Source organism: Balearica regulorum, chromosome 8 (genome assembly GCF_011004875.1).
Source record: "Balearica regulorum gibbericeps isolate bBalReg1 chromosome 8, bBalReg1.pri, whole genome shotgun sequence".
Classification (NCBI taxonomy): domain Eukaryota; kingdom Metazoa; phylum Chordata; class Aves; order Gruiformes; family Gruidae; genus Balearica; species Balearica regulorum.
The window spans coordinates 6,025,510-6,049,069 of NC_046191.1; the positions used below are offsets into that span (position 1 = coordinate 6,025,510).

At 38.6% G+C, this 23,560-nt stretch overlaps 1 protein-coding gene across 3 annotated transcripts in view; it reads left to right on the top strand.

The window, feature by feature from the left end:
* Positions 1-23,560, top strand: part of USP24 (ubiquitin specific peptidase 24) — a 65,700-nt gene that overhangs the window by 31,508 nt on the left and 10,632 nt on the right. For all 3 annotated transcript variants that reach the window (XM_075759320.1, XM_075759318.1, XM_075759319.1), the window contains 34 exons: positions 41-156; positions 822-888; positions 1,072-1,182; positions 1,591-1,689; positions 1,770-1,940; positions 2,586-2,671; positions 2,820-2,913; positions 3,171-3,326; positions 5,678-5,775; positions 6,541-6,636; positions 6,777-7,005; positions 7,949-8,108; positions 8,379-8,534; positions 9,107-9,177; positions 9,939-10,099; positions 10,970-11,031; positions 11,383-11,574; positions 11,860-11,977; positions 13,285-13,429; positions 13,888-14,007; positions 14,264-14,389; positions 14,595-14,693; positions 14,905-14,987; positions 15,213-15,354; positions 15,803-15,922; positions 16,322-16,542; positions 16,988-17,112; positions 17,687-17,828; positions 18,178-18,328; positions 19,659-19,754; positions 20,394-20,497; positions 20,930-21,043; positions 21,811-21,907; positions 23,389-23,505. In XM_075759320.1, the coding sequence (XP_075615435.1) occupies positions 41-156; positions 822-888; positions 1,072-1,182; positions 1,591-1,689; positions 1,770-1,940; positions 2,586-2,671; positions 2,820-2,913; positions 3,171-3,326; positions 5,678-5,775; positions 6,541-6,636; positions 6,777-7,005; positions 7,949-8,108; positions 8,379-8,534; positions 9,107-9,177; positions 9,939-10,099; positions 10,970-11,031; positions 11,383-11,574; positions 11,860-11,977; positions 13,285-13,429; positions 13,888-14,007; positions 14,264-14,389; positions 14,595-14,693; positions 14,905-14,987; positions 15,213-15,354; positions 15,803-15,922; positions 16,322-16,542; positions 16,988-17,112; positions 17,687-17,828; positions 18,178-18,328; positions 19,659-19,754; positions 20,394-20,497; positions 20,930-21,043; positions 21,811-21,907; positions 23,389-23,505 (4,245 nt within the window). The remainder of the gene's footprint in view (positions 1-40; positions 157-821; positions 889-1,071; positions 1,183-1,590; positions 1,690-1,769; positions 1,941-2,585; positions 2,672-2,819; positions 2,914-3,170; positions 3,327-5,677; positions 5,776-6,540; positions 6,637-6,776; positions 7,006-7,948; positions 8,109-8,378; positions 8,535-9,106; positions 9,178-9,938; positions 10,100-10,969; positions 11,032-11,382; positions 11,575-11,859; positions 11,978-13,284; positions 13,430-13,887; positions 14,008-14,263; positions 14,390-14,594; positions 14,694-14,904; positions 14,988-15,212; positions 15,355-15,802; positions 15,923-16,321; positions 16,543-16,987; positions 17,113-17,686; positions 17,829-18,177; positions 18,329-19,658; positions 19,755-20,393; positions 20,498-20,929; positions 21,044-21,810; positions 21,908-23,388; positions 23,506-23,560) is intronic.

Sequence of the window (23,560 nt, forward strand, 5' to 3'; positions counted from 1 at the left end):
TCCGTGTAAACCAGCACTTATACTCTGCTTTCAATTCTAGGCAGCCAGCTCTGCGCTCGGTGGTCCAACATTAACACATGCTGTTACAAGAGCTACAAAAATGCTTACAGCAACTGCTATGCCTACAGTAGCAACATCAGTTCAGTCTCCTTACAGGTAGGCCTGCCTTTAAAAGAGTAAATATGACAGTAGACACTTGCTCCCAGCTGCTTCCCACATGATTTTGAGCGCTAATTACAATTCTGAGTATTGGTAGTTGTATGTTCTGGTGCTTTCTCAATTGAATATTCCAATAACAATGCAATTTGAGTTCCAGAGAGACTTTGAAAAACCTGTGTTTTAAAAAGCAAAAAACCCAGAAAGTAAACAACCAAAAAAACCCCAACACCCACCTGTCCAACCTCCAAAAAACCAAAACCAACCAAAAAACCCACAACCCCCCCCGCCCCACCAGACTATTACCAGCCTCTTAGTAATATAATATTTCTGGGGCAGCAGGGTTTGGTTTTGGGTTTTTTTTTTAATTGGGAGAGAAAAGGATGGTTTTTCATCCTCTAGCTTAACTTACACATACCTATATGTGTGTAGCTTAAATATACACAGGGTGAGACCTTTAGAAACATGAAGCTTCTTTTGAAGCTGGCTCCTTCTCAAGCAGTAGAACATGAGCTTCTTGGCCTGTTTTCCTAGTTAATTTCAACTGAATTAACTCCAAGTTTAAGGAGTTATATTTGAAAACAGCTAGTTCATGTTAGGTACCTGTGGGCATCAAAAATTAATCTCTGGGACAAGTTACTCTTGTTTTCAATGTTTATCTCTAGGTCAACTAAACTTGTAATAATTGAGAGGCTACTGCTGTTGGCGGAGCGTTATGTGATAACAATAGAGGTAAGATGTAATTTTTTACTAGGCAAGGCTAAGAACACAACTTCCAATATTATTAAAAATTAAAATAAATTTAAATTTAAAGTTATTTAAACCTATGCAACTCTAGTAACTTTGTTACACGTAATCGTAGAAATGTCTTTGGTTTTAAGAGTGGTATTTACTGTCATCCTTCTTTTCCTTCAGGACCTTTACTCTGTTCCCCGAACTATTCTACCTCATGGTGCCTCTTTCCATGGACATCTTTTAACACTTAATGTTACATACGAGTCTACCAAAGATACCTTCACCATAGAGGTATGTGTGCACAGGTTATGTCTGTCATGCTGTGTTGATCCCGTAGCTATTCTTGGATTTTTTGATGCCTAGACTCAACAGAGTAAGCTGGTTTTAAGGACTCCAGTCAACTTGGAGACTCTATTTGAAAACGTTAAAAGTGTGTATAAGGCTACTGTAATGAAGTGTTTGTAAACTAAATGTATTTTGATATTCATTCTGGGGTGGGAAAAAGAAGTTGTTTGCTTACTGTCAGTGGTGGAGCACTTCTGCTGCTGTCCTACCCTGTCAGTCTCTTTTGTGGACAATACCTTTACCACCCTATACAGAGGAGCAGGAAGACTTTAATGGGAAATTTTTCTTTTTTTTTATCTCCTGGAATTTACTGCTTGAGCAGATTTACTGAACTAGTGTTGTTTAATTTTACAGGCTCATAGCAATGAAACTGTAGGGAGTGTCAGGTGGAAGATAGCAAAGATGTTGAATTCGCCTGTGGATAATATACAGATATTTGCCAATGACAGCCTGGTATGTAACTACGAAGAATTGTCATTCTTTGTGAAATTGAGTCTCTTTTCCAGAACTAAATGATAAATATTTTCTTGCAGCTAACTGTAAACAAAGATCAGAAACTACTCCACCAACTGGGCTTCTCTGATGAACAAGTCCTTACAGTAAAAACATCAGGAAGTGGGACTCCATCAGGCAGCTCTGCAGATTCCTCAACCAGTTCCAGCAACAGCGGCAGTGTATTTAGTTCATCCTATGCAATGGAACAGGTACAGCGTATTAGCCTGAAACCTTCCCTCAGATTTTTTTCTTGGAGGGGGCATAGTTGGAGGAGACACAGCTGGGGCGGAAGAGGAACAGTAAGATGAGACAGAGGCTGTTCACATCAGTTTGAGCATCCTGTCTTTTGTAGTCTGGTTTTGCTTTCAAACTACAATTAAAACAAAGCATTTCAATACACAATTGCCGTATGCATGCAGATTGGACTTTATAATCTGTATTCTGTTACGTAGCCTGCTTGGTGTTTGTTAATCTCTACAGGGTCTTTTAAACAAACATATGAGACCCGTATGATTTAATTTTGAGATTTTATTTTTGTTGGGGAGAGAAATTTCCAGCTTTCCATAGCAATAAAGCTGTGGTGTGAGAATAAACTAAGAAGCATTAACTAGTGTGTTCAGACCACTCCTGGTCTGCTTTTTATGTCAACCCTAACTAACAGTTGACTTCAAAAATTGATTGTTGAAGGGGAAATGGGGTAATGTAAAAATTCGAATGCTCTCTCAGTCTAGAAAGTAGCAGGGATTTCTATGGGTCAGGTTGGCATCTGGGTCAGTTGCTTCAGTGAAGAGCTCTCTTAAATTACTTGCAACAGAGGGGAGAAAAAGACCTTTGTATTTCTACTTAATTCTCAGGAGAAATCCCTCCCTGGAGTAGTCATGGCTCTCGTGTGTAATGTGTTTGATATGCTTTACCAGCTTGCCAATCTAGAGGAGCCAAGGTAAGCAAACTAAATGGTTTTTAAATATTGAAGAAATGCTCGCACTGCAAAGTTTGAATCGCTACTTACTTCACAGTGTGTAGGCATCCGCCAGGCCACAGTGTGGCTGAGTCCCATTTTGCACAAGTAACTTCTGATAACTTTTCAGGATAACACTGCGAGTGAGGAAACTTCTGCTCTTGATTCCCACTGACCCAGCTATTCAGGAGGCTCTTGATCAGCTTGATTCACTGGGAAGGAAGGTATGGATTAAACAATAGCTAATGTTGGTGAGTTTAACAAGAAGGATTTTGCCTACCAATTTTCTTAAATTTCCTATGAGATTATAATCTGTGAAGGGTTTGAAACTCTCCTGCAAAATAATGCTCACATTAAGGATTATTGACTTGTTTGAAAGTAGCTGGAGGCAGGAGGTTATTACAGGGATTATACAAAATGTATTTCCAATTACAACAAAATGCAGTAGTCTCAAAATATTTCTTCTGTGACTTACTCCTAGAAAACACTGCTATCAGAGTCAAGTTCTCAGTCTTCAAAATCACCATCCTTGTCTTCAAAACACCAACATCAGCCCAGTGCTAGTTCCATACTAGAAAGTCTTTTCAGATCTTTTGCTCCAGGCATGTCCACCTTCAGAGTGCTCTACAATTTAGAGGTAAGAAAACAAACTTCCTACTTTCTACTTGTGTTTCTGAGCACTAGGGTTTAAGTAGTTCTAAGTTTCTTGGGCAGGAGACCACAGGTGACAGGGTTATTGTGCAAAATGCAAATGTCATGTCATAGCCTGCTTTTCTGTATGCGATAAATTCTACACAGAACAAAAGAGGTAAAAAGTTCCCCTTTAGAGACTTTACTGGGAAGCCAGACCCCTCTTTTTGTGATTTGCAAGGTGGAAGTTGTATTCTGAAGCAAGTGGAGAGGAGCAAAGAAACATCAAAGTCCTTACTGTTTAGGTAAAATTCCTGCTTGAATCTCCAGAAGCTCTGAATATGTGATTTTTAGTGTACATGTGTATATATGTATGTAAATATCTATGTAGATATATATATATAGTCAGTTCTTTTAAAAATTAATTGGAGCTGTTGTTTAGTTTGATTGGATTTGCTCAATTCAATTTGAAAGAAAAAGAATGCTAACTTCCCTGCTATATAAGGAGGAATATTCTGTCCTCCATATTCTGTCTGTAGAGGCTAAGGAGAAATATTTTTGAGAAGCATTCAACTGTGAAGAATTTTCACTATCCAAATGTGCAGGGCTTTTACCCAGAAGCTTCTGGCCTGTTTTAGCTGTGCATGCAAACTGAGTGGAACACATACAATTTTTTTTTACCTCAAAGTATTTTTCTAAGTTCTCTATCCAAAACACTGGATCAGACCCTGTAAAAAGGTTCTTTCCATGTGTTCAGTGGATGGATTTTGAAGAGTATAAGAGAGTTCAGCTGGTGTCGTTGTTAGGACACTGTAATCTGCATGCTGTAGGAAGCTGGACAGCTTCTAGTCCTACTTATAAGAACTCATGACAAATACGGTTTGAACAACTTGGAGGACTGATCGTCAACCACTTCAAAAACAGTGGACAAAGTTACTCGCATTCCCCATGTGTGCCAAGATTACTGGAGGAATTTTCTGGTAGTTGCTTTCCTTTGGGTTTCTGCAGACTAATGTGAGCTCTTCATCTTTCAACCCTGTCATCACACTGCAACGTTAGGATTCCCCCCTTTTCTGTACAGCTGGAATGAAAGATATTTGATGTCTTTGAAATACGTTGACAAGTTCTACAACTGAAAGCAAATGGTTTAGCATATCACAGCAAGGGTATCTTGTTGAACTGGCAGGTAATATTACAGCATGACGAGACAGTTATCTGCTGCTTCTATGCCAGAGAAAATAATAAAGGCAAGTAATAAATTGCTTGCTTTTCTGGCAAGGGATGAGAAGTAGCAAATTGGATTAGATGTGTAGATTATATAAATGGACTTGTTCCTCAAGTCCAGTCAAGCCAATTGTAAGATGATTTCTGTCAGGAAAAGGATGATGTGCTCTTTTATCCCCTGAAGTGGTGATATGCTGAAAATATGGGAACCAGTCTGAACTGCTTTTGGAAAAAATGCGCACAGGAAATTTGTAGAGCGTATGAAAGAGATGAAAATTAAATGTTGCAGATGTTCAGGGTTATATCCTGCAGTGTTGTGATAAGATTTCATGCCTGGAACTCTGTAAACAGTTCTTCTGACCTGTGAATGTGGAAAGGATATATTTTGTTTTCCTACATGCAGCATTGTTGGCTGTACATGCCAAAGACACTTTTCAAGACAGTAAATAACTTCTGGGGGTTTTCTGGGGTTTTGGGAGGAGCTGGGTTTTGTTTGTTGGGTGTTGTTTTGTTTTTTGTTTATGTAAAATGAAGCTAAAGTGATTATAAATGTACAGGAGGTCTGACCCACAGAGACCGCAGACTTCCTTATGGCCATGTTTCTGAGCATAATTGCATTCTGTGAAGTTTAGTGCTGACTTAAAACAGAAGGGATGAGACAGTGCTGATGTTCATAAGGCCTGTAGAATTACCAGGACCATCTTCAAAAAAAAAAAAAAAAGCAGCAATACAGTTCTGTTTCAGAAGGCATGAATCAATAAGCAAGCCATCTGTAGGGTTTTTTAAAGGGATACTGTCGACTGAAGATCTAGAAAGGAGAAGGATTTGGGCTCTTAAGGAGCACCAACAGAGCCTGAAACAACATTTTATGTGCTAGAGTATGTACTTTATCCTTTCCCTTAACAAGCAAACTGCAATAAGAAAAAAAAATTATACAGAATAAATATCTGTAATAGCCATAGTTGTCCTGAATATTTTAATGTGATTTCTCTTTACTGACTACAACTTTGCATAAGTGTATTGTAATTGCTTCATTTGTAGTGGATTTTTTTCTGTTGTACTTTTAACCTTCAGCAGATAAAGAATACTAAGGTGGGGAAGGTGTGCGCATGCTTATTTACTCATTTATTTTAGGTACTGAGCTCCAAGCTGATGCCAACTGCAGATGATGAAATGGCAAGAAACTGTGCCAAGTCTTTCTGTGAAAATTTCCTCAGAGCAGGAGGTTTGAGGTTAGATTTCAAAATCTTGACTAAATTTATAACACTTCATTTAGTTAGCAGTTCTGTGTGTTTTCTGATTTCCACACTGCAGCACACTAGTACACCTGTCAGCTTCTTTTTCAGAGGAGAAAAAATCCACTCAAAGCTGTTTTTTCATTATCTAGTGTCTGAAATCCAGCTACCATAGTAATGTAATGTAACAGAGTACATGTTGTTAAACCCCAAAATAAAGTTAGTCACAGATAAGCTTGTGAAGTGTAGCTTTTACTAAGGTAGCTGATATTTCGATAGTTAGCGTTCAAGCGTTTCAGTTCAAATTTGCGAGTGTGTACATTACGCTATGTCCTGCATAGATGCCAGTGGCCATTTTAAGCAGTCAAAGGGTAGATCGTGCAGTGGGAACCAAATTAAATTTTACAGTCTCCAAAATTCAGACCCTTCAGATAAGAGTTGAGGCACAGTGTGAGTGATTTGGAAGACCTGACAATACTGCTTGTATCAGATTTATCGAGTATATGTTGCTTTTAGTAACTCTGTCCACCTCCCCTGCCCCACAGATCCTGAAGCATTTTCCAGCAGGAACAGAAAACTTCCATCTGTAGATGTAGGAGGGGAAAATGGGGATGTTAGTCTCCAAAGACACCAGTTTGGCAGGTTTAACTGGCACTCAGCTGACTGAATAGGAGGAGACAATGATAGACGTGAATTAATTACAGCACTCTCCTAATGTAAAACATTTTCAAACAGAGGCTGTCTTATTGATTTGTTTTTAAGTTTGGTGGTGAATGTGATGCAGAGAGATTCCATCCCATCAGAAGTAGACTATGAAACCAGACAGGGAGTCTATTCCATCTGCCTGCAACTTGCAAGGTATGTAATTGCCTTTCATTAGAGAAAGTGCTGCTTTCTTAGCTTAATATTTAGGATTAATTGGTACTTTGAGTTCTGTTTCATTCACTTGCTGTGAACATTCAAAAATAAGCCTGACTTTTTTTGCTCTGTGAATGTAGGTTCTTGCTTGTTGGCCAGACAATGCCTACCTTACTGGATGAGGATTTCATTAAAGATGGAGTAGAAGCATTGTCCTCACGCCCCTTCCGTAATGTCAGCCGACAAGCAAGTAGGCAGATGTCCATTTGTGGAACGCCTGAGAAGTCATCCTACCGACAGCTCTCCGTGTCCGATAGATCCTCCATTCGGGTAGAAGAAATCATACCAGCAGCAAGAGTTGCCATACAAGTAAGGAAGAGTTTGATGATTTATGGTGATGTAGCGATGTGGTCTCCAGTGACAGCTGTATAACTCCTGGATTTTTACTCACAAGTCTACCTTTTATGCAGGTTCTTGCCCAGGGTCCATTTAAAAGCATACACAAATCCAGACTATCAGTGTCTCTTCCCAATCTTGATCTGAATTTTACAGTCTCAGGAATTATTTTTGCAGTACAAAGGGAAGCAGTATCCCAAAAGAGCTTACCAGAAATAGATCTACTGAGAAATCTTACTGCTGATGTATTTTCAGTCACACTTAACTCTAAGATGTTATTCATGTTAATTTTCCGTAAATAGAAATGAGAAGGTTCCTGCTTGAACTCATGGTTTATAATCTGTGTTTCTCTGAATTAGACATTTTGGGCAAATTTTTTGTCAAATAGCTCATTAACAATTAAATTTGTTTGATGGTACCTTGGGAAGCAAGGAAACCTTTTTATTTTCAGTGCCCTAAGAAAATGCCATTTTTCCCTTTATAGCCATGTCAGTGTAATTAGTCTGAGACTAGCTATTTACTAAAACAATCTAAGCTGACAAGAACTCAACCCATTTGAAAGTTGAGTCCAGTTGAAAGAAGTTAATGTGACAAGTATGCTATGTTAGGTTCTTGGGCAGTGCTTCCCAAATGGATTGATGTGATTGAAATCAGCATGCCTGACTCCAGATAGGTGAAAAGAGAATCTACCCCAGTGGAGAATTTAAAAACAGACTACTTCCTACTAAGGAAGCAATACTAATATCTCCTTGGGAACAAAAAGACTCTTGTATCCTTGAGCCTGCTTAGAGAAGAGAGAGGAAAACAAATCCAAATGTCAATTTGATATGATCCAGATGATGCATTCCTCTTACCACTGTGATTAAGAAAGAGTGTTAAGTATCACAGAAGTAACTGCTGTTTCTTGTTCCTTCAGACTATGGATGTGAATGATTTCACTTCCACAGTGGCTTGCTTCATGCGACTCTCTTGGGCTGCTGCTGCAGGACGACTGGACCTCGTGGGAAGTAGTCAGCCAATAAAAGAGAGCAACACTTTATTTCCTGCTGGGATTCGAAACAGACTTAGCAGCTCAGGTAGGTTAACTGTGTCTCTAAACCAATCTAAAGAAAGCATTTGGTTTAATCTTAATTTTACTCTTGCAGAGCTTGAAGCTGAATTCATTGGAGTTGGATTCCATGATCCTTGTAGGTCCCTTCCAACTCAGGATATTCTGTGATTGAATTACACAAAGCTGATAAAAATGCTGTACATTTGTGTGGTGTTTAGAGAAGTTTTTTAAGTTGCAGAGAACTGACATCTGAAAAATGTAATGGATTACAGCACTTGTTCATTTCTTAATGCAGGAAGTAATTGCAGTTCAGGAAGTGAAGGAGAGCCTACTGCGTTGCATGCTGGTATCTGTGTGAGACAGCAGTCCGTATCCACCAAAGATGCTCTGATTGCTGGAGAAGCCTTGTCTCTCTTAGTAACCTGCCTTCAGCTACGCAGTCAGCAACTGGGTATGAAACAGAATTGGATTACTCACTATTTTATAAGTAAGGTGGGGGAAGGCTTTTGGAGACTGGCAAGTACAATATATTCATGAAAAACTTATGGCTTTAAGCTGAGACAGCTCAAGTTAAAAAACACAAAGTCTCCTTAAAAAATACAGGGTTGTTTTTTTTTTTCCAGGACTGAAGAACAGGTGGCATGAAACAAAGCATGTGGTGCTGTGCCTTAGTGAAATGTATTGGGAAAGCTGACTTACTGCCAGTATCTAAATATTTGCACTGGCTTTGAAGTGTGTAATTCTGTAAATGCTGCTGTTTGCACAGCTAGTGTTTAGTACTTGAACCTTTGTGTACAGGAGGTGTAAACCTTGGTGGTGGTGGGAGGAGAAGGAAAATGTTGTTAATAATGCGGTGTCAGTCTCTGGTGGGGGAAGGAGATGGGGAAAATACGCAGATAGCCATTACTGCTTTTCAGTGTCAATGGGGGATGTCCTCTAGGTCCTACAGTATTTTAATGCAAGACTGTAACTGACTAGCTTTAAAGGATTATTTTTAAAAAGCCTGGTATTCATCTGTTCTAGGATCTTTTTACAATTTGCCTTGTGTTGCCGATTTCATTATTGACATACTACTCGGATCACCAAGTGCTGAGGTGAGGGTCTTTGAAAACTTCATAATGTTGTACTTCTGAAATGTGTATGCTCTGATCGCTTAGTATGGTCTTGAAGGTAAAATTGTTCGTTACAAAAAACTGTTGGAATATTTGTAATTTGAATGAATAACCTTTGTATAGTTGTTAGTAATTCCAGTATCTAGTGATGTGTTGATAGAAAATGCTGAAGTATTACATTCTTTAGGCTTGTTTAATCCATGAGGCACACAGGACTGCTGTGGCTAGTCTAAAGAAAATACTCTCATTTTGGTGAGACATTCTGTAAAACTAGTACTTTAGGGAAGGTTCCAAGTAACTTCTGTCTGAAAAGATTTGGCTAAAAATCTAATGGATTCTTCTGAACTTTCGAGAAATGCTTCCAAATGTCAGAACCCTTCTAAAATTCATTCTTTCTGATTTAAGGTTATTCTGCATATTCTGAAATCTAGAGATTTTCAAGCCGTACTATATATCATTTCACGGCGTCTCATATATTTTGTATGAAGTCGTTGTATCTTTTCCCCCTTATCTGAATTTATAATCTGTGTTTCATAAAGCATCAGAACTTTTAGCTCAGGGATGAAAGTGGATTGCTAAATCCCTATAAATAGAGAAACCCTGGCTGGCGGGTGCTGAGCTCATAGTCTGGTTTACAAAAGCTTCTCAATGTCTGTTTTTTCTGTTACACTTCTGTTTTGTTAGAAATCTATTTTTTGTAACTTTTGAGCAACTGCTAGTGTTTGACAGTGACACTGTTTCAGATTCGTCGTGTTGCCTGTGACCAGTTGTACACCCTCAGTCAGACAGACACATCAGCTCACCCAGATGTACAAAAGCCAAACCAGTTTCTCCTGAGTGTTGTTCTCAGTGCCCAGCTGCCTCTTTGGTCACCAACCAGCATCATGAGGGGAATCAACCAGAGGTAAGTCAGATGTGTGATTATTGAGGAAGCAAATCTATTGCATTTTTAAATGAATAGTGCTGTGGAAGCTCTGAGGCACAAGGGATTAGGACTTCACAAGTCTGTTGAAAGTAGATATCCCTGACAAGCCCCAGATAGCTTTGGCAGTATGTAAATTGAAGGGAAATAAAGCTGAATTCTCAAGGTACAACTCTTGCTCTGTGAACTGCTATAGTTCGGCTTATTTGACTTCACATTTGTGAGGTTGTAATTGCTGAACAGGCCTGCTTCTTCTACGATGTGGTCATGGCAGTCAGAACCTGGCTGGAGTCCTGCATGAGGCATGGAGACAATGGGATGTATGACAGTAACATTGAGTTTATTTGGTAGTATTGCATGGATCCAGATCAGAAACCAATCCTAAAGGCTCTAGCCTTTTCAGTGGTGTCTGGGCCCGTGACTTCACCTGATTTCTTGTTGCTTATGTTACCCATTGCACCTGTAAAGACTGTAGGTGTCAGTCCTGTTAACTTGTCCCTGACTGGCCAAAAGTTGTTGAATTTAACAGCAACTTTAAACATCAATTTCTAGAGGAATCTGAATAGAGGAGTAACTGAGAAGTTAAAACATGTTGTTGTTATATCATCGCCTGATAATTAACTAAAATTGTTACAAGAAGAAGAAAGCAGGATTAAGTGTTACGAATAACATTCAGAAGTAGCTGTTGGGAAGAAATTTGTTTTAAAGCTGCAGCGTGTATGTGCAGAAGCATACCCATGCTATGGCTATGCCATTTTGGATTAGATAGAGCACACAGGCCTTAAAGGCAACTGCTTAGGAAAAAGCTTCTGATTTTAAATTAAATTTTTCTTCTATTTGTGTATGTTTCAGACTTTTGTCCCAGTGTACAGAATATTTTGACCTGAGATGTCAGTTATTGGATGACCTCACATGTAAGTATGTATAGGCACACAGGTCATTCTGCAGCTTCCAAGCATGTCTGCCTTCTGTAGACAAGATATGGAATTGCCTTCACGGAGGGTCTATTACACCATGAACTCAGTGTGACCTGCCAGTGTGCTGGCTGTCCTGTGCTAATGCCTGACATGGACTGTTCTTGGCATTCAGTAACAGCAAGGCAGCTCACTCTTTTTGGAAAGTGAAATGAGTTCCTTTGTGGAAGGTGTACTTTGTACACATTGAGGGGGAAACTAGAATTTCAAACAGTGTAGTGATGGTTTTTGAATTCATATTCTGCATTTCTAGAGCTGTTAATTTGTCTGGGTTTTCTTTTTCCCTTGCAGCATCAGAAATGGAACAGCTAAAGATAAGCCCAGCTGCCATGTTAGAAGATGAGATCACATGGCTGGACAATTTTGAACCCAACCGCACAGCTGAGTGTGAGACCAGTGAAGCTGATAACATCTTGTTAGCAGGACACTTGAGGCTCATCAAGACTCTCCTTTCACTTTGTGGGGCAGAGAAGGAAATGGTTGGTAAGTATTCCTTTTTACTCTCAAGTGACTAGACTGGTGTGAATTCTGCGTAGCACTAGCAGATGACTTAATCAGTAGACAGTATGTGTGAAGACATTATAATACATCAGTAGAAGTGATACAGAGCTATAAGGAGTAATTTTGGCAGTACCTTTGTACCTTTGCCATTTGATAAAATATTTGGGTATAGTTTTTGTTGATACGGTGCTGTTAAGTGAGTTTGCTTTTGACATTTGTAGTGATAATGTAAGTATTGAACAGTAGATGTGGATTACTGTGTTACAGGTTCCTCTTTGATTAAGCCATTGTTGGATGATTTCCTCTTCCGAGCATCCAGGATTATTCTGAATAGCCATTCTCCAGCAGGCAGTGCTGCAATCAGTCAGCAAGACTTTCATCCAAAGTAAAAATTGATTATTATTTTTTGTTATGTTGGGTTTTGTCCTGGATCTCATGAATGCAAATGGCACACTGGGGCTACAGATACTAGGATTTAATACCACTGTTGGAGTATTTCTCCAGTTCTCTATACTTCCTATATAAGTGTCCAAATAGCATTTTTCTAAGTTTTTGTGACCAAAAATCTTTGCTTTTCTGTACTTTTGAAGTCTGTGCTTTGTTAGATCAATGGTGAACTGCAAGCTCAACTGAGTGCTGATTTTGTGAGTCTAGAGTGTACTCCTTTAGCTCATCATTGCTTGGGAAGTTGGCTAAATTGCAGCGTGAGCAGGAAATTAACTTTCCAAGCCCTTTGTAAATGAGAATCTCAAAAGTTCCACTATTTTCTTTTTCCCTTCAAAAGAAAAGTGTTTTGTAAGAAGCTAACACTGAGCAAGTCTCCTTGCACCTGAGAGAGCTGGGGGAAAAAAGAGTGGGCTTTCTCTTTCCTGTCACACCTGTCTTCTGTTACTGCCACACAATGTGTGAAGGGGTGGGTAAATTAGCTCGCATGGAGTTTTGTGCTGTTGCAGCTGGATTGCTTACATTACACTGACTAGTTGGTGTGGATTTGGATCGGGCATATCGAGGTGCCTTTCCACAAACCCTGAAGAAGGTTTTAGTGGAGCATTTAGCAACCCCTGAACTGAATGGGACTTGCTACACCTTAGTGTTTTGCTCCAGCTTTGCTCCATTGCAGTTCATCTTAAGCACTCTCTTTTGTTTGCTTTGAGCAAATAAAGCCTTTTATTTGGCATTTAGAAGAAAGGGCTAGTGTGTTTGATTCGCTGAAAAGAGCTAAGTAGAAGTGCTTTGTACTGGTCTGGCAGCTTAGGTCTAAGGTCATCTCTTGTAGGAGTAAGTTATCTGGTCTAGCTCTTTCAAGGCTTGTGTCCCTGTAAATAAGTCATTATGTCTCCATCAGTGTTACAGTGATAGAGAATGTCTGTCTGTCCTCACAGGTACAACCAATTCTCTGTCTTCTTTAGGTGCCCTAAACTTTTCCTTGCTCCTGAATGTTAACAAGTGTCTCCATGTTAGTAAGGGAGACTTATTTAAAGGATTGTTCCTGGTGCTGCTCTTCTGATTCTATTCTTCCCTGTTCCCCAAGAAAGAAAAAATAGCACTCTGCAATCTCTCAGGAGTGTTTCATCATTTTAAAGTGTTCCTTTTGAACATTAATTGTCACTTGTTCTGAGTAATATGGCTTTCTAGAATTAGAAATAATTGAGTCATCTACAAAATAGATCTCAAATGTGGTTTTCTTTTTAGGTGCAGTACAGCAGATAGCCGATTAGCTGCTTATGAAGTGTTAGTAATGCTGGCTGATAGCTCACCTTCCAATCTCCAGCTTATTACAAAAGAGCTGCTTTCTATGCATCACCAGTGTGACCCTGCACTTACCAAGGAGTTTGATGTAAGCAAGAAGCCTTTTTTGATTTGTATTAACGTGGTTTGGAGTACTGTGTATGACCAGCTTAACTGCTCCAGTCATGAAATTTCCATGGTCTTCAATTTAAAATGACAAAAAGCAGATAAGAGTAAATGCAGACCCATTTGATCTTCCTCAGAAACAAATACTCCAGTGAGTTTTTGTCAGTTATTATTTGGATAAGAAAGAAATATTTCCTAAATATCACCAATTTTACTTAGATACATTTTAAGCCATTTTAAAACAGTTTTGTGCAAAGTGTTAAATATCTTAATGACCAAATATAGCACTCTTGCAATCTTTCAGAATGTCTATTCCTGGTTTTCCATTAAATTACTCGTGACAGCTCATATAAAAGTGATTATAAAAGCTATAGTATGTTGTTGGAGTCTCATGCTTTTGGTAACTTACTGAGACAAAAAAAAATTTGCTTGTCATTCTAGTATCTTCCACCAGTGGATAGTCGCTCCATTTCAGGATTTGTGGGACTGAAGAATGGTGGTGCTACTTGTTACATGAATGCCGTCTTCCAGCAGCTATATATGCAGCCTGGTCTACCAGAGGTAATTGGTTCAACATCCAGTAAAGCCCTCTTTTTGAAATTACTGTCACCTAAACTGAAAGTTCATCTTAGCACTATTTGTAAATTAATTGTTTAAAACAAATAAACCTGTGTATGTATGTGTGTGTGCATATATATACACACACACAAAATAAATGTATGAATTATAAGTTACTGTGCTGTGTGTCATGACAACTTACAGTAATAATATTGCCAAGAACAAATTTTAATAAGTTCATTTATTTGTTTCCTTCCAGGCCTTCCTTTCCATTGATGATGATACAGACAATCCAGATGACAACGTGTTCTATCAAGTTCAATCTCTTTTTGGTCATTTGATGGAAAGCAAGCTACAGTATTATGTACCTGAGAACTTTTGGAAGGTATTACGTCTTTTTGTTTAGAATATATAGCTTTCCTACTTAACAAGTAATTATTTATTCAACCTTTTCTCATTGCAGAATTTCTAGAGAGCAAGTTCTACTTCAAAAAAGTCAAAATGTGTAAAAATAACAAGTTTCTTCTAAAAATCACTTTCTCTAGTGATGTGTTCATGGAACAACCATCTTTTTATATCTGTTTATATAGATTTTCAAGATGTGGAATAAGGAACTTTATGTTAGAGAGCAACAGGATGCTTATGAATTCTTCACCAGTCTTATAGATCAAATGGATGAGTACCTCAAGGTAAAAACCTCAGGGATTTCTTTCCTTGTTTGTACGCATCTCCTCGGTACCTTTTGTCTCTTTCTCCTTTGTTCTTCAGAAAAGAAGGCAGAGAGCTATTCGGCTTATTTTATAATCTACATAGTATTAAGAAGTTTAAAATTTCTATTGCTTTCTTGGTCTTTCACTCTGTAATATATCCAACTCATGTCTAATTTTACATCTCCAACAGAAAATAGGAAGAGACCAAATATTTAAGAATACTTTTCAAGGAATCTTCTCTGATCAGAAGATCTGCAAGGACTGTCCTCACAGGTAATGTTAAATTTAGTGCAATAGTTAACAAGTTATGTGCTCCTGTAACTATTAAAATATGTAGGTCAAAATAGCACAAAAAGAGAGACATAATGCTTTTGTGAGCATCACAGCTGTTGATAGCTATGGGGCAAATGCAGTATTCTTTCCTAAGCTATGTGTTGTTAATGCAAGCTGGATAGGTCCTACTCTGTCAATGCCTTGACTTTTTCTTCTTGAATTTAGGTATGAGCGTGAGGAAGCCTTCATGGCTCTCAACCTCGGTGTGACTTCATGTCAAAGTCTGGAAATATCCTTGGATCAGTTTGTTAGAGGAGAAGTTCTGGAAGGAAGCAATGCATACTACTGTGAAAAATGCAAAGAAAAGGTATTAGTTCTTAATATGTGTGAAAGAAGATTCAGCTGTAGTTTGATTTTTTTCTTAAGCGTTACATGGTCATAGAAGCCATGTTTAGATACTGTTTACTCTTTCTATGTTGAAGTCACAATCAAGAGGTTAAATCCATGCATTCATGCAGATAGCAATCCATGCAGATAGCATTCTTCATTCCCTTCATAAGACGTATTGTAGACTGAACATTTAGAGGGATAGTAGGGTGGTAAAATGTTCTGTAACATACCAGCCCACTGCACAGACTCTGAAATGCCTGTAATGGTACCCTGTCTGTACGTATTGTAGTCATCCTATGGCCATCCTGCCTCCCGTGGCTGTATTGCACATCAGTTTGGGATAGCTGGAATTGTCCATCTGTAGAAGAATACTACAGAATGCTTGAGGTATATAGATAGAGGTGATACTCTTTTTTCTTTTTAAGAGAACTACAGTGAAGCGCACATGCATTAAAGTCTTACCTAGCCTGTTGGTGATTCACCTGATGAGATTTGGCTTTGATTGGGAGAGCGGACGTTCTATTAAATACGATGAACAAATAAGGGTAAGAAAACTTTTCTGTATGACACCCCCACTGCCCCCCACTGCTTTGTGGAGTGGACTCTCACTGTTACTATTAATTCTTCTTTCTTTTCGCCACATTTTGATACAGAGATTTTGAGTATGTGGTACACTTAAAACATGATCTTGCTACAGAAAATAAGTATTTTTCCTTACAGCTTTCCTTGTCTGCAGCATTCTTGGAATCCTTTCAGAAAGCAAGAGCAAAAACCTCCATAAAGACATTTTATTTAACTTCTGTGTCATAAGGATAAAAAGTTGAAGTACCATGTTTTCCTTAGGTGTTCCCAATGTGGAAAGTATTAATACAGTTCTCATAAAATTACACTAAGCATGTACACAATGTAATCTCTCAGTTAATATGAAATATCTCTTCAAACAGTTTCCCTGGATGCTGAACATGGAACCTTACACTGTGGCAGGGATGGCTCGCCAGGACTCGTCCTCGGAAGTGGGGGACAACGGTAGAAACGCAGATCAAGGAGGCGGAGGCTCCCCAAGGAAGAAAGTTGCCCCTACAGAAAACTATGAGCTGGTTGGTGTGATTGTTCACAGTGGCCAGGCGCACGCAGGGCACTACTACTCCTTTATAAAGGACAGGAGGTAATGGCCAAGAAGATTTGGGGGGGGGAGGGGGGTTTGAGTGCTGGCTAAAGACTACTTGTTTTGGGAAGGTATAGCGAGCCATTCAGAGCTCTATTGGAAGCATTTTTCCCTTTCTTAACACCCAACATTGTGAGTGTTAAGGCAATAACACAATAATATGGGACGCCATATTATAAAAGTCTCAGCGATTCTTACGTACCTTGTATTGCAATTTGAGGATTTCCTGTGACGCTTGGTTGCAGGTGATATGCTTCTTGTATTTTTAATCAAGTTTATTTTTTAAAAATGTAACTGACATTGATTTGAACTAAGCTAGCTATTTACTATCAAAACAAATGTGAGTTCAGCCTTGTCATTTCTGGGGTATTTGGGTCATTGGGTTTTTTACTAGACAGTCAAGTAACTTTGTTTCTGTTGTGTTTCTATTCTGTTTTGATCACAGGGGATGTGGAAAAGGAAAGTGGTATAAATTTAATGACACCGTTGTTGAAGAATTTGATTTAACTGATGAAACCTTGGAATATGAATGTTTTGGTGGAGAGTATAGACCTAAAGTCTATGATCAATGTAAGCAGAAGTATAGATTGATTTACAGTAGCTTTATATTTCATACTGCTTCTCAGTAGAGGTAGATCTCAGTCCATTATATCTACTTTCAGTTACTTTGTCTAATAGTCCTTCTGAAACAGGTTTTTTCCTAAAGTCTTCTGTTTACTGAAGGACATAACAGTATACGGCCTAATATTAATTGAACCATATTCACTGTTGTTCAGCACTTTGTAGACTTAATAGCAGAAGAGATTCAAAAGTAAAATTGTACCTCATTGAAATAGGGTGGGGTTTTTTATTAAAAAAAAAACAACACTACAAAAACCAGGTTTTATTTTAGGCTAGTGAAACTAATTGTGCATAGAACATGGTGTGGCATCATATAATTAAACTTTTCAATGCTTTAAGGAATTAATTCCAAATACATTTCCACCAATATTCACTTGTTTCATAATTCTGATGTTTTGATCTGACAGATGACCTTATACTGCCACAGTGTATATTACTTGCACACCTAGTTTCACTTCCCTGTGGGAATGAAGAAGGTACAAAATCTTCAAAGGCCTTCACTGACTGCCTTTTCTCCTTTCAGCTAACCCTTACCCTGATGTGCGTCGGCGCTACTGGAATGCCTATATGCTGTTTTATCAGAGAGTGTCTGATCAGAACTCTCCAGTCCTACCAAAGAAAAGTCGAGTGAGTGTTGTGCGTCAGGAAGCTGAGGACCTCTCGTTGTAAGTTCCTGTTGTGTCTGTAAAGGTTTCTCTTATGTTGATATCCAAACTCTATCTCCAGAACTAAGAAATGAGTAACTCCTGTTCAACAAAGGAGTGTACTGACCCTTCTGTTGTTTTGGGTTTTAAGCTGCTTAATGAATAGTCTTTTATTGCTTTTATAATTTCCTCTTCCATACTACTGTCACCATTGCAGTAAAAAGTTCGAGCTGACTGACAGCCTAAGGAAGTATTTAGACTGTCATCTAAATTTGCCTTAACATTATACTGGCTGTACTGGTATTTTAAACTTGAACTGTAGATTTGTCATAGGATTTCATTATTCACCTTGAGCTTGTATATATTTCAGATCTGCTCCATCTTCACCAGAAATTTCACCCCAGTCATCACCTCGACCCCATAGGCCCAACAGTGACCGCCTCTCTATCTTGACTAAGCTGGTTCGAAAAGGAGAAAAAAAGGGACTTTTTGTAGAGAAAATGCCTGTGCGGATATATCAGGTAGTGCACTCTGAAAGTGGCAACTAAATCCTACTCGTATGAAATTTAAGCACATAGTAAGAGGAACACAGTAACTTTGAAAGTTTCCTTGAAGTAATTCCCTTCTTGAAAGCAAAGCTAAAAATAATTCTGGATTCTGACATAAAGTTATTAACAAGCTGTTCAGTGGGATGTTACTGTAAGTTTTGCAGTCCTGTCTCACAAAATTGACCCATCATTCTTCGCTTTGGAGAAACTGCAGGCAAGGTAGTCAGACATGAGATATGACAGCAGTCCACAAGCAAGCAGGGAGAGAGAAGAGCTGAGAAGATGCTTCATTTGAAGTAAGAGTAATGGAGGCAATGGCAAGTTACAGTCATCCTCAGGTTCTTGAGTTCACAAGAATGTAGAAAGGGGAGGAGAAGGGAGAGAAACCAAAGCCAGCTTCAATTCTGGTCATGTCTGTTAACTTAGGCAATACTGAATATGATCTCAAAGGGGAAAACATGGATGTTGAAGGCAACTTTGGAAGTCAGGACTGAAAACAGAGGTGTGATGGTAGTGACAGACCAGTGAGAGGATGGTAGAACCTGGGTATCAGGCTGTCATAAGAGGAAGGTCTCAGTTTGCAGGCCTGCAGCTCTGCTGCATACAGGAGAGGGTAGAGTCTTGCATATTTGGCCTTCTGAACACGCACCATCCTGCTGATGTGCAAGAGAGCTTATATCACATACACAGTCAGAATAAGCTGTGCAGACTGTGTCTGGCCCTCCACATGGGCTGTACCAGGGCATGAATAGTCACTTTAGGCATTCTTGTATCCAGGGTTGTATTATTACAATAAACAGAACTCTGCTCACATTTATTGAGAGTCTTTCAGCAAAATCTCATTTGAAAAAAAGAAGGGCTTGGCATTTAAGTGTGTTGTTGTGGCTGCAGCTTGCAACTATACCATGGGTCCTTGCTCTGTACGTCTAAATTTGCTAAGCAAGCCTTTCAGGTTTGAAGGCTGTTCTCTTGTTGTTGTTGTTTTTTGGAGGTTTTTTTATTAAAAGCAAGCAAAAATAGAAATTCTTCCCTTTTCTTTTCCCTTAGTGGCCAAATGATTAAGTCCCTCATCTGTTGTCTTGTGTTTTTGCAATGTCCTTGGAAAAAATTCATTAGTCTTATACAAATTTTCTAAGTCTCCTATATGTATTTTTCCCCTCCGCTGAAGTAATGATTCAGAGCATGAACAGAGTAGGTCTGACACTGATTTTTAAACACTGCACATTTACATAAAAGATGAGATTTTAATTAGAGAAATATACTTTGATGACATTTTAATTTTTTTGCCTTTTATTTTTTACAGATGGTGAGAGATGAAAACTTGAAATTTATGAAGAACAGAGATGTGTACAGCAGTGACTACTTCAGTTTTGTTCTGTCATTAGCTTCACTGAATGCTGTAAGTACCTGGCTTATAATCTTAGAGCATTGGAATATGTTGGGTAGAAAGGGCCACAGAAGCTATTTGGGTCACAACCATGAAAACTGGGAGAGAAGGGTTGATTGATTCTGCTTTTCCAGCTGACGAAGTCATCGTCTCCAATAATTTTTCACACTGATAACGTCTGTCTCAAAGCAGACTCAGCCTCCTGTTCTAGTAGTGGGAGAAACATCTTTGTGCCATAGTAAAATTTATGAAATAACACAGACCGTTTTTAATGATGCAAACTGAGCTCCAGAGGGACAGAAATTCCTCTCTCTATGGAAGATCCAAAAGTTGGTGTTAGTCACCTCAAAGCTGGTAGACTTTCATTGGAAATACAGCTTACTAGCTAAGGTTTTCTAAATGGAAAACAAACCAGCATTTATTAAATCCACAGATCTAGTGGGCCTTACAGCAAGTTTGTTCCTCTTTTCACATATTTGTTAACTAGCATAGTCAGCACTGGAGACCGTTTTTAGCACAGAAATATGCTTTGCTTTATTTTTTTTCCAACTGAAGTAAATTACTTGAATAGAAAATGTTGATGTGTTTAAGATACAGCGCATGTGCTGCAGGCGTATTTCTGCTCTGAAGTAAATTTGACGTTTCTTTCAGACTAAGGTAAAGCATCCTTATTACCCATGCATGGCAAAGGTGAGCTTACAGCTGGCAGTCCAGTTCCTCTTCCAAACCTATCTCCGAACCAAGAAGAAACTCAGGTAAGGTCTTGTGCTGGGTTCTGTAACAACATATTCTGAGGTTTTCGTGCTTGTACCTACAGCACCTTAAAACACTGCAGGTAGCATAGACATTCACAGGAATAGCAATACGTTTCTGCTTTGCACTGGAATCCCATCATAAAGAAATCTGAGAGAGGAAGGAGGGTCGCATATAACCTGACAGCTTGCTGCTGTTCCCGGCTCTCCATTGTTTCAGTGGTAGCGGATTGGGCATGGAAAGGCTTTAATGCAGATTTAAAGACAGCAAGTTGTTCCAAAATACTTCTCTAAGTGGTTTTTGTCTGAAATCATCTAGTGTATCTTCAATTAAAGTAAATGTTCTTTTTATTTGGCAAACAAGAAACATGGCTTAGGTTTTGGAGGTGTTTTTTTTCTCATTCATTACTGACAGTTGTCCCTGTTTTGTTAAAGGGCTGACACAGAAGAATGGATTGCCACCATAGATGCACTGCTCTCCAAAAGCATTGATGCTTGTCAGTGGTTAGTTGAATATTTTGTCGGGCCAGAGGGCCGAGAGCTTGTAAAGTAAGTACTGGGAATTCTGTCTTGGGTGTCTTGTGTCTCGTGTATGGATAAAGCTTCCTAATAACATGATGTGGCCTATACTGATGTATTCCCAAAGAGGTGACTGTGCACATTCTTTAAACAGACATGCTAGATAATCACTTAGGGGTTTATTTCTAGTATTTTCTCTGATTGTGCAGCTTTCCAAGTAATTCTGAAAACCTAATAAAATAGTGTAGTGTACATTGAGGAGGATGTGGATTCAGTGGAGTGCCTTGGAATGTGCTTCAGTTTGTCTAGTCACTTCTGCAAGGGGTGGGAAAGGAGAACGTGATGAAAGTGTTTGGGGTAAGGTAAGTTAAGTACTTACCTGACAAAGATCACAGATAAACCAGAAAGAATTTTTCTGGCCAAGCTCAAGATCAGCTAATAGGTGTTTTGAAAACATCTAAGACAAATTCTTGGAGAAGTGACAGAGTTGAAGAGATGCATCAATGTATAGAAAATTTTATGTTTAAAGAAGCATTGAAGGACAAGATTCTATGATAGCTATTAGTTTTAGCTCTTTTGTTATTTGAATGAATAAATATAAGGTAATATTATGGGCCTTACTAGTGACAAGGAGGAGGAGTGCAGGAAACTTAGTTAAAGCTTATCCACAGAAGTACAATGCAAGAAGTATCTGGACTGTTATCCTTTTTAAAATAATAAACACCACACTTAATCATAGTAACTGTGTGTACACTTTGATTCCAGTTCTCTTTGCAGCTTCACCTTTTATCTTCCAGGACTTTCCTCCTGGAATGCAGTGTAAGGGAGGTGCGAGTTGCTGTAGCCACCATTCTTGAAAAAACCCTCGACAGTGCCTTGCTTTATCAGGAGAAGGTTAGTGTCACCTCATCACCAATGACCCCGTTGGTTGTCTCTTCTCATGGCTCTCTTTGTGGTCACAAACAGTGCTGTGTGATTTGTTAATGACAAGATGAAAGGCTCTTGTAGCTCTTCGTTTCTTGAATAGGTAAATGCCTGTCTGCTCCTACCCTAGAAGGTAATGTGCTGCTGTAATTCTCAGAATTTAGTTTCAAAGTGTTAGTTATAATAAAGCTTGTCTTATAAACTGACATCACATATTCTTTAAATAGTTTGGAAACAGTGTTTTCTTAAGATTTATTCTCTTTTTCTGTAACTGAGAGATTCCAGAAATCAGCTTAATTTTTAACTGATTCTCCTTCCTCACTCAGAAGCCTATAGCAGTGGTAACTGTGCTATCTTGTTCTAGAGAGAGACCGTAGCTATGGCTATTGTTCAAGGGTTTCATTTTCTATTAGAAAATCTTGGCAAGTAAGTTTAAGAAGTGCAGCTTTGTTATATTTGACTGATCTTGATATTGTAGGAAAAGTCAGCAGGAAACTTGTGAAAAGGAGTCCTTTGTAAAATGTTTGAGATTCACTTATTTCCCTTGGGATCTCTGAAGCAAGTCATTTGTATTAAGAGAACTCAGACAGAAGTGTTACCTGTGTTCTGGCGTATTCCTCTAAGGTGTCAGTTGGGGCTTGGACACTTTTAAATGTCCCAAGTCTTGTTCAGTCATTTTTTTTTTTTTACATCAAATTTTAATATTTGGTGCAATAGAATGTTTATTCTGTCCAGTTTCTGAGGTGTGTATATTCTTTTTCATCCAGTGTCATGGATGGAAGACAGTACAGTCATAGAGGCTTCTTTTAGGAAAGTTTGTCTTATTTAGAGCTGATAGCTCGTAGGACCTCATAGCAATCTTTCTGAGTACAGGAGGAGGGAGATGAACATTTACAATATAGTTTGATAGTTTTTGATTACTTCCTCTTGGCTGTTAGTTGCTATCTGTTAACTGAGATGTAATAAATTATATACCAGTGCATATACCCTTAGTGTGCTTTGATGCAAACTAAACACTAACGTTGCTTTTTGCATAGTTGTGTGTGACAATACGCAAACATGAGACTTTGAGTGACAGTTTACTTCTAATCTGGTTTGTTTTGCATCACTGTAATGACTGCAGAGTTTGAACATTGGTTCACTCTAAGGAGTAATTTGAATTGCTTTAAAAATATTGCACACTCATGTAACTGCTGAGTTTCACCTCTTTGAGCAAGTTACCTACATGCCAATACTTTCATTACTTTCCTGTTCAATATGTGTGGGATTCATTCAGAAGAGTTAAATATGGGAAGGCTGCAATCCTTTGTTAGCTACTCGTATTCATCACAGCAAGCGTATCTGACCATACATAGGATTTTGTTAACAGTACCTTAACTGTGATACATGAAACTTTTGGTTTTTAAGCAGTAGACAACTCTTTAAATTCAAATTAATAATTGTTTTCACAGTTGAAAAGTCTACATCAATTATTGGAGGTGCTACTTGCTCTACTGGATAAAGATGTACCTGAAAACTGTAAAAACTGTGCTCAGTACTTTTTGCTATTCAACAACTTTGTGCAGAAGGTAAGAAACCATTTTTTAATGTTGTTTTGATTTTAAAGGACAATAGTAAAATGGC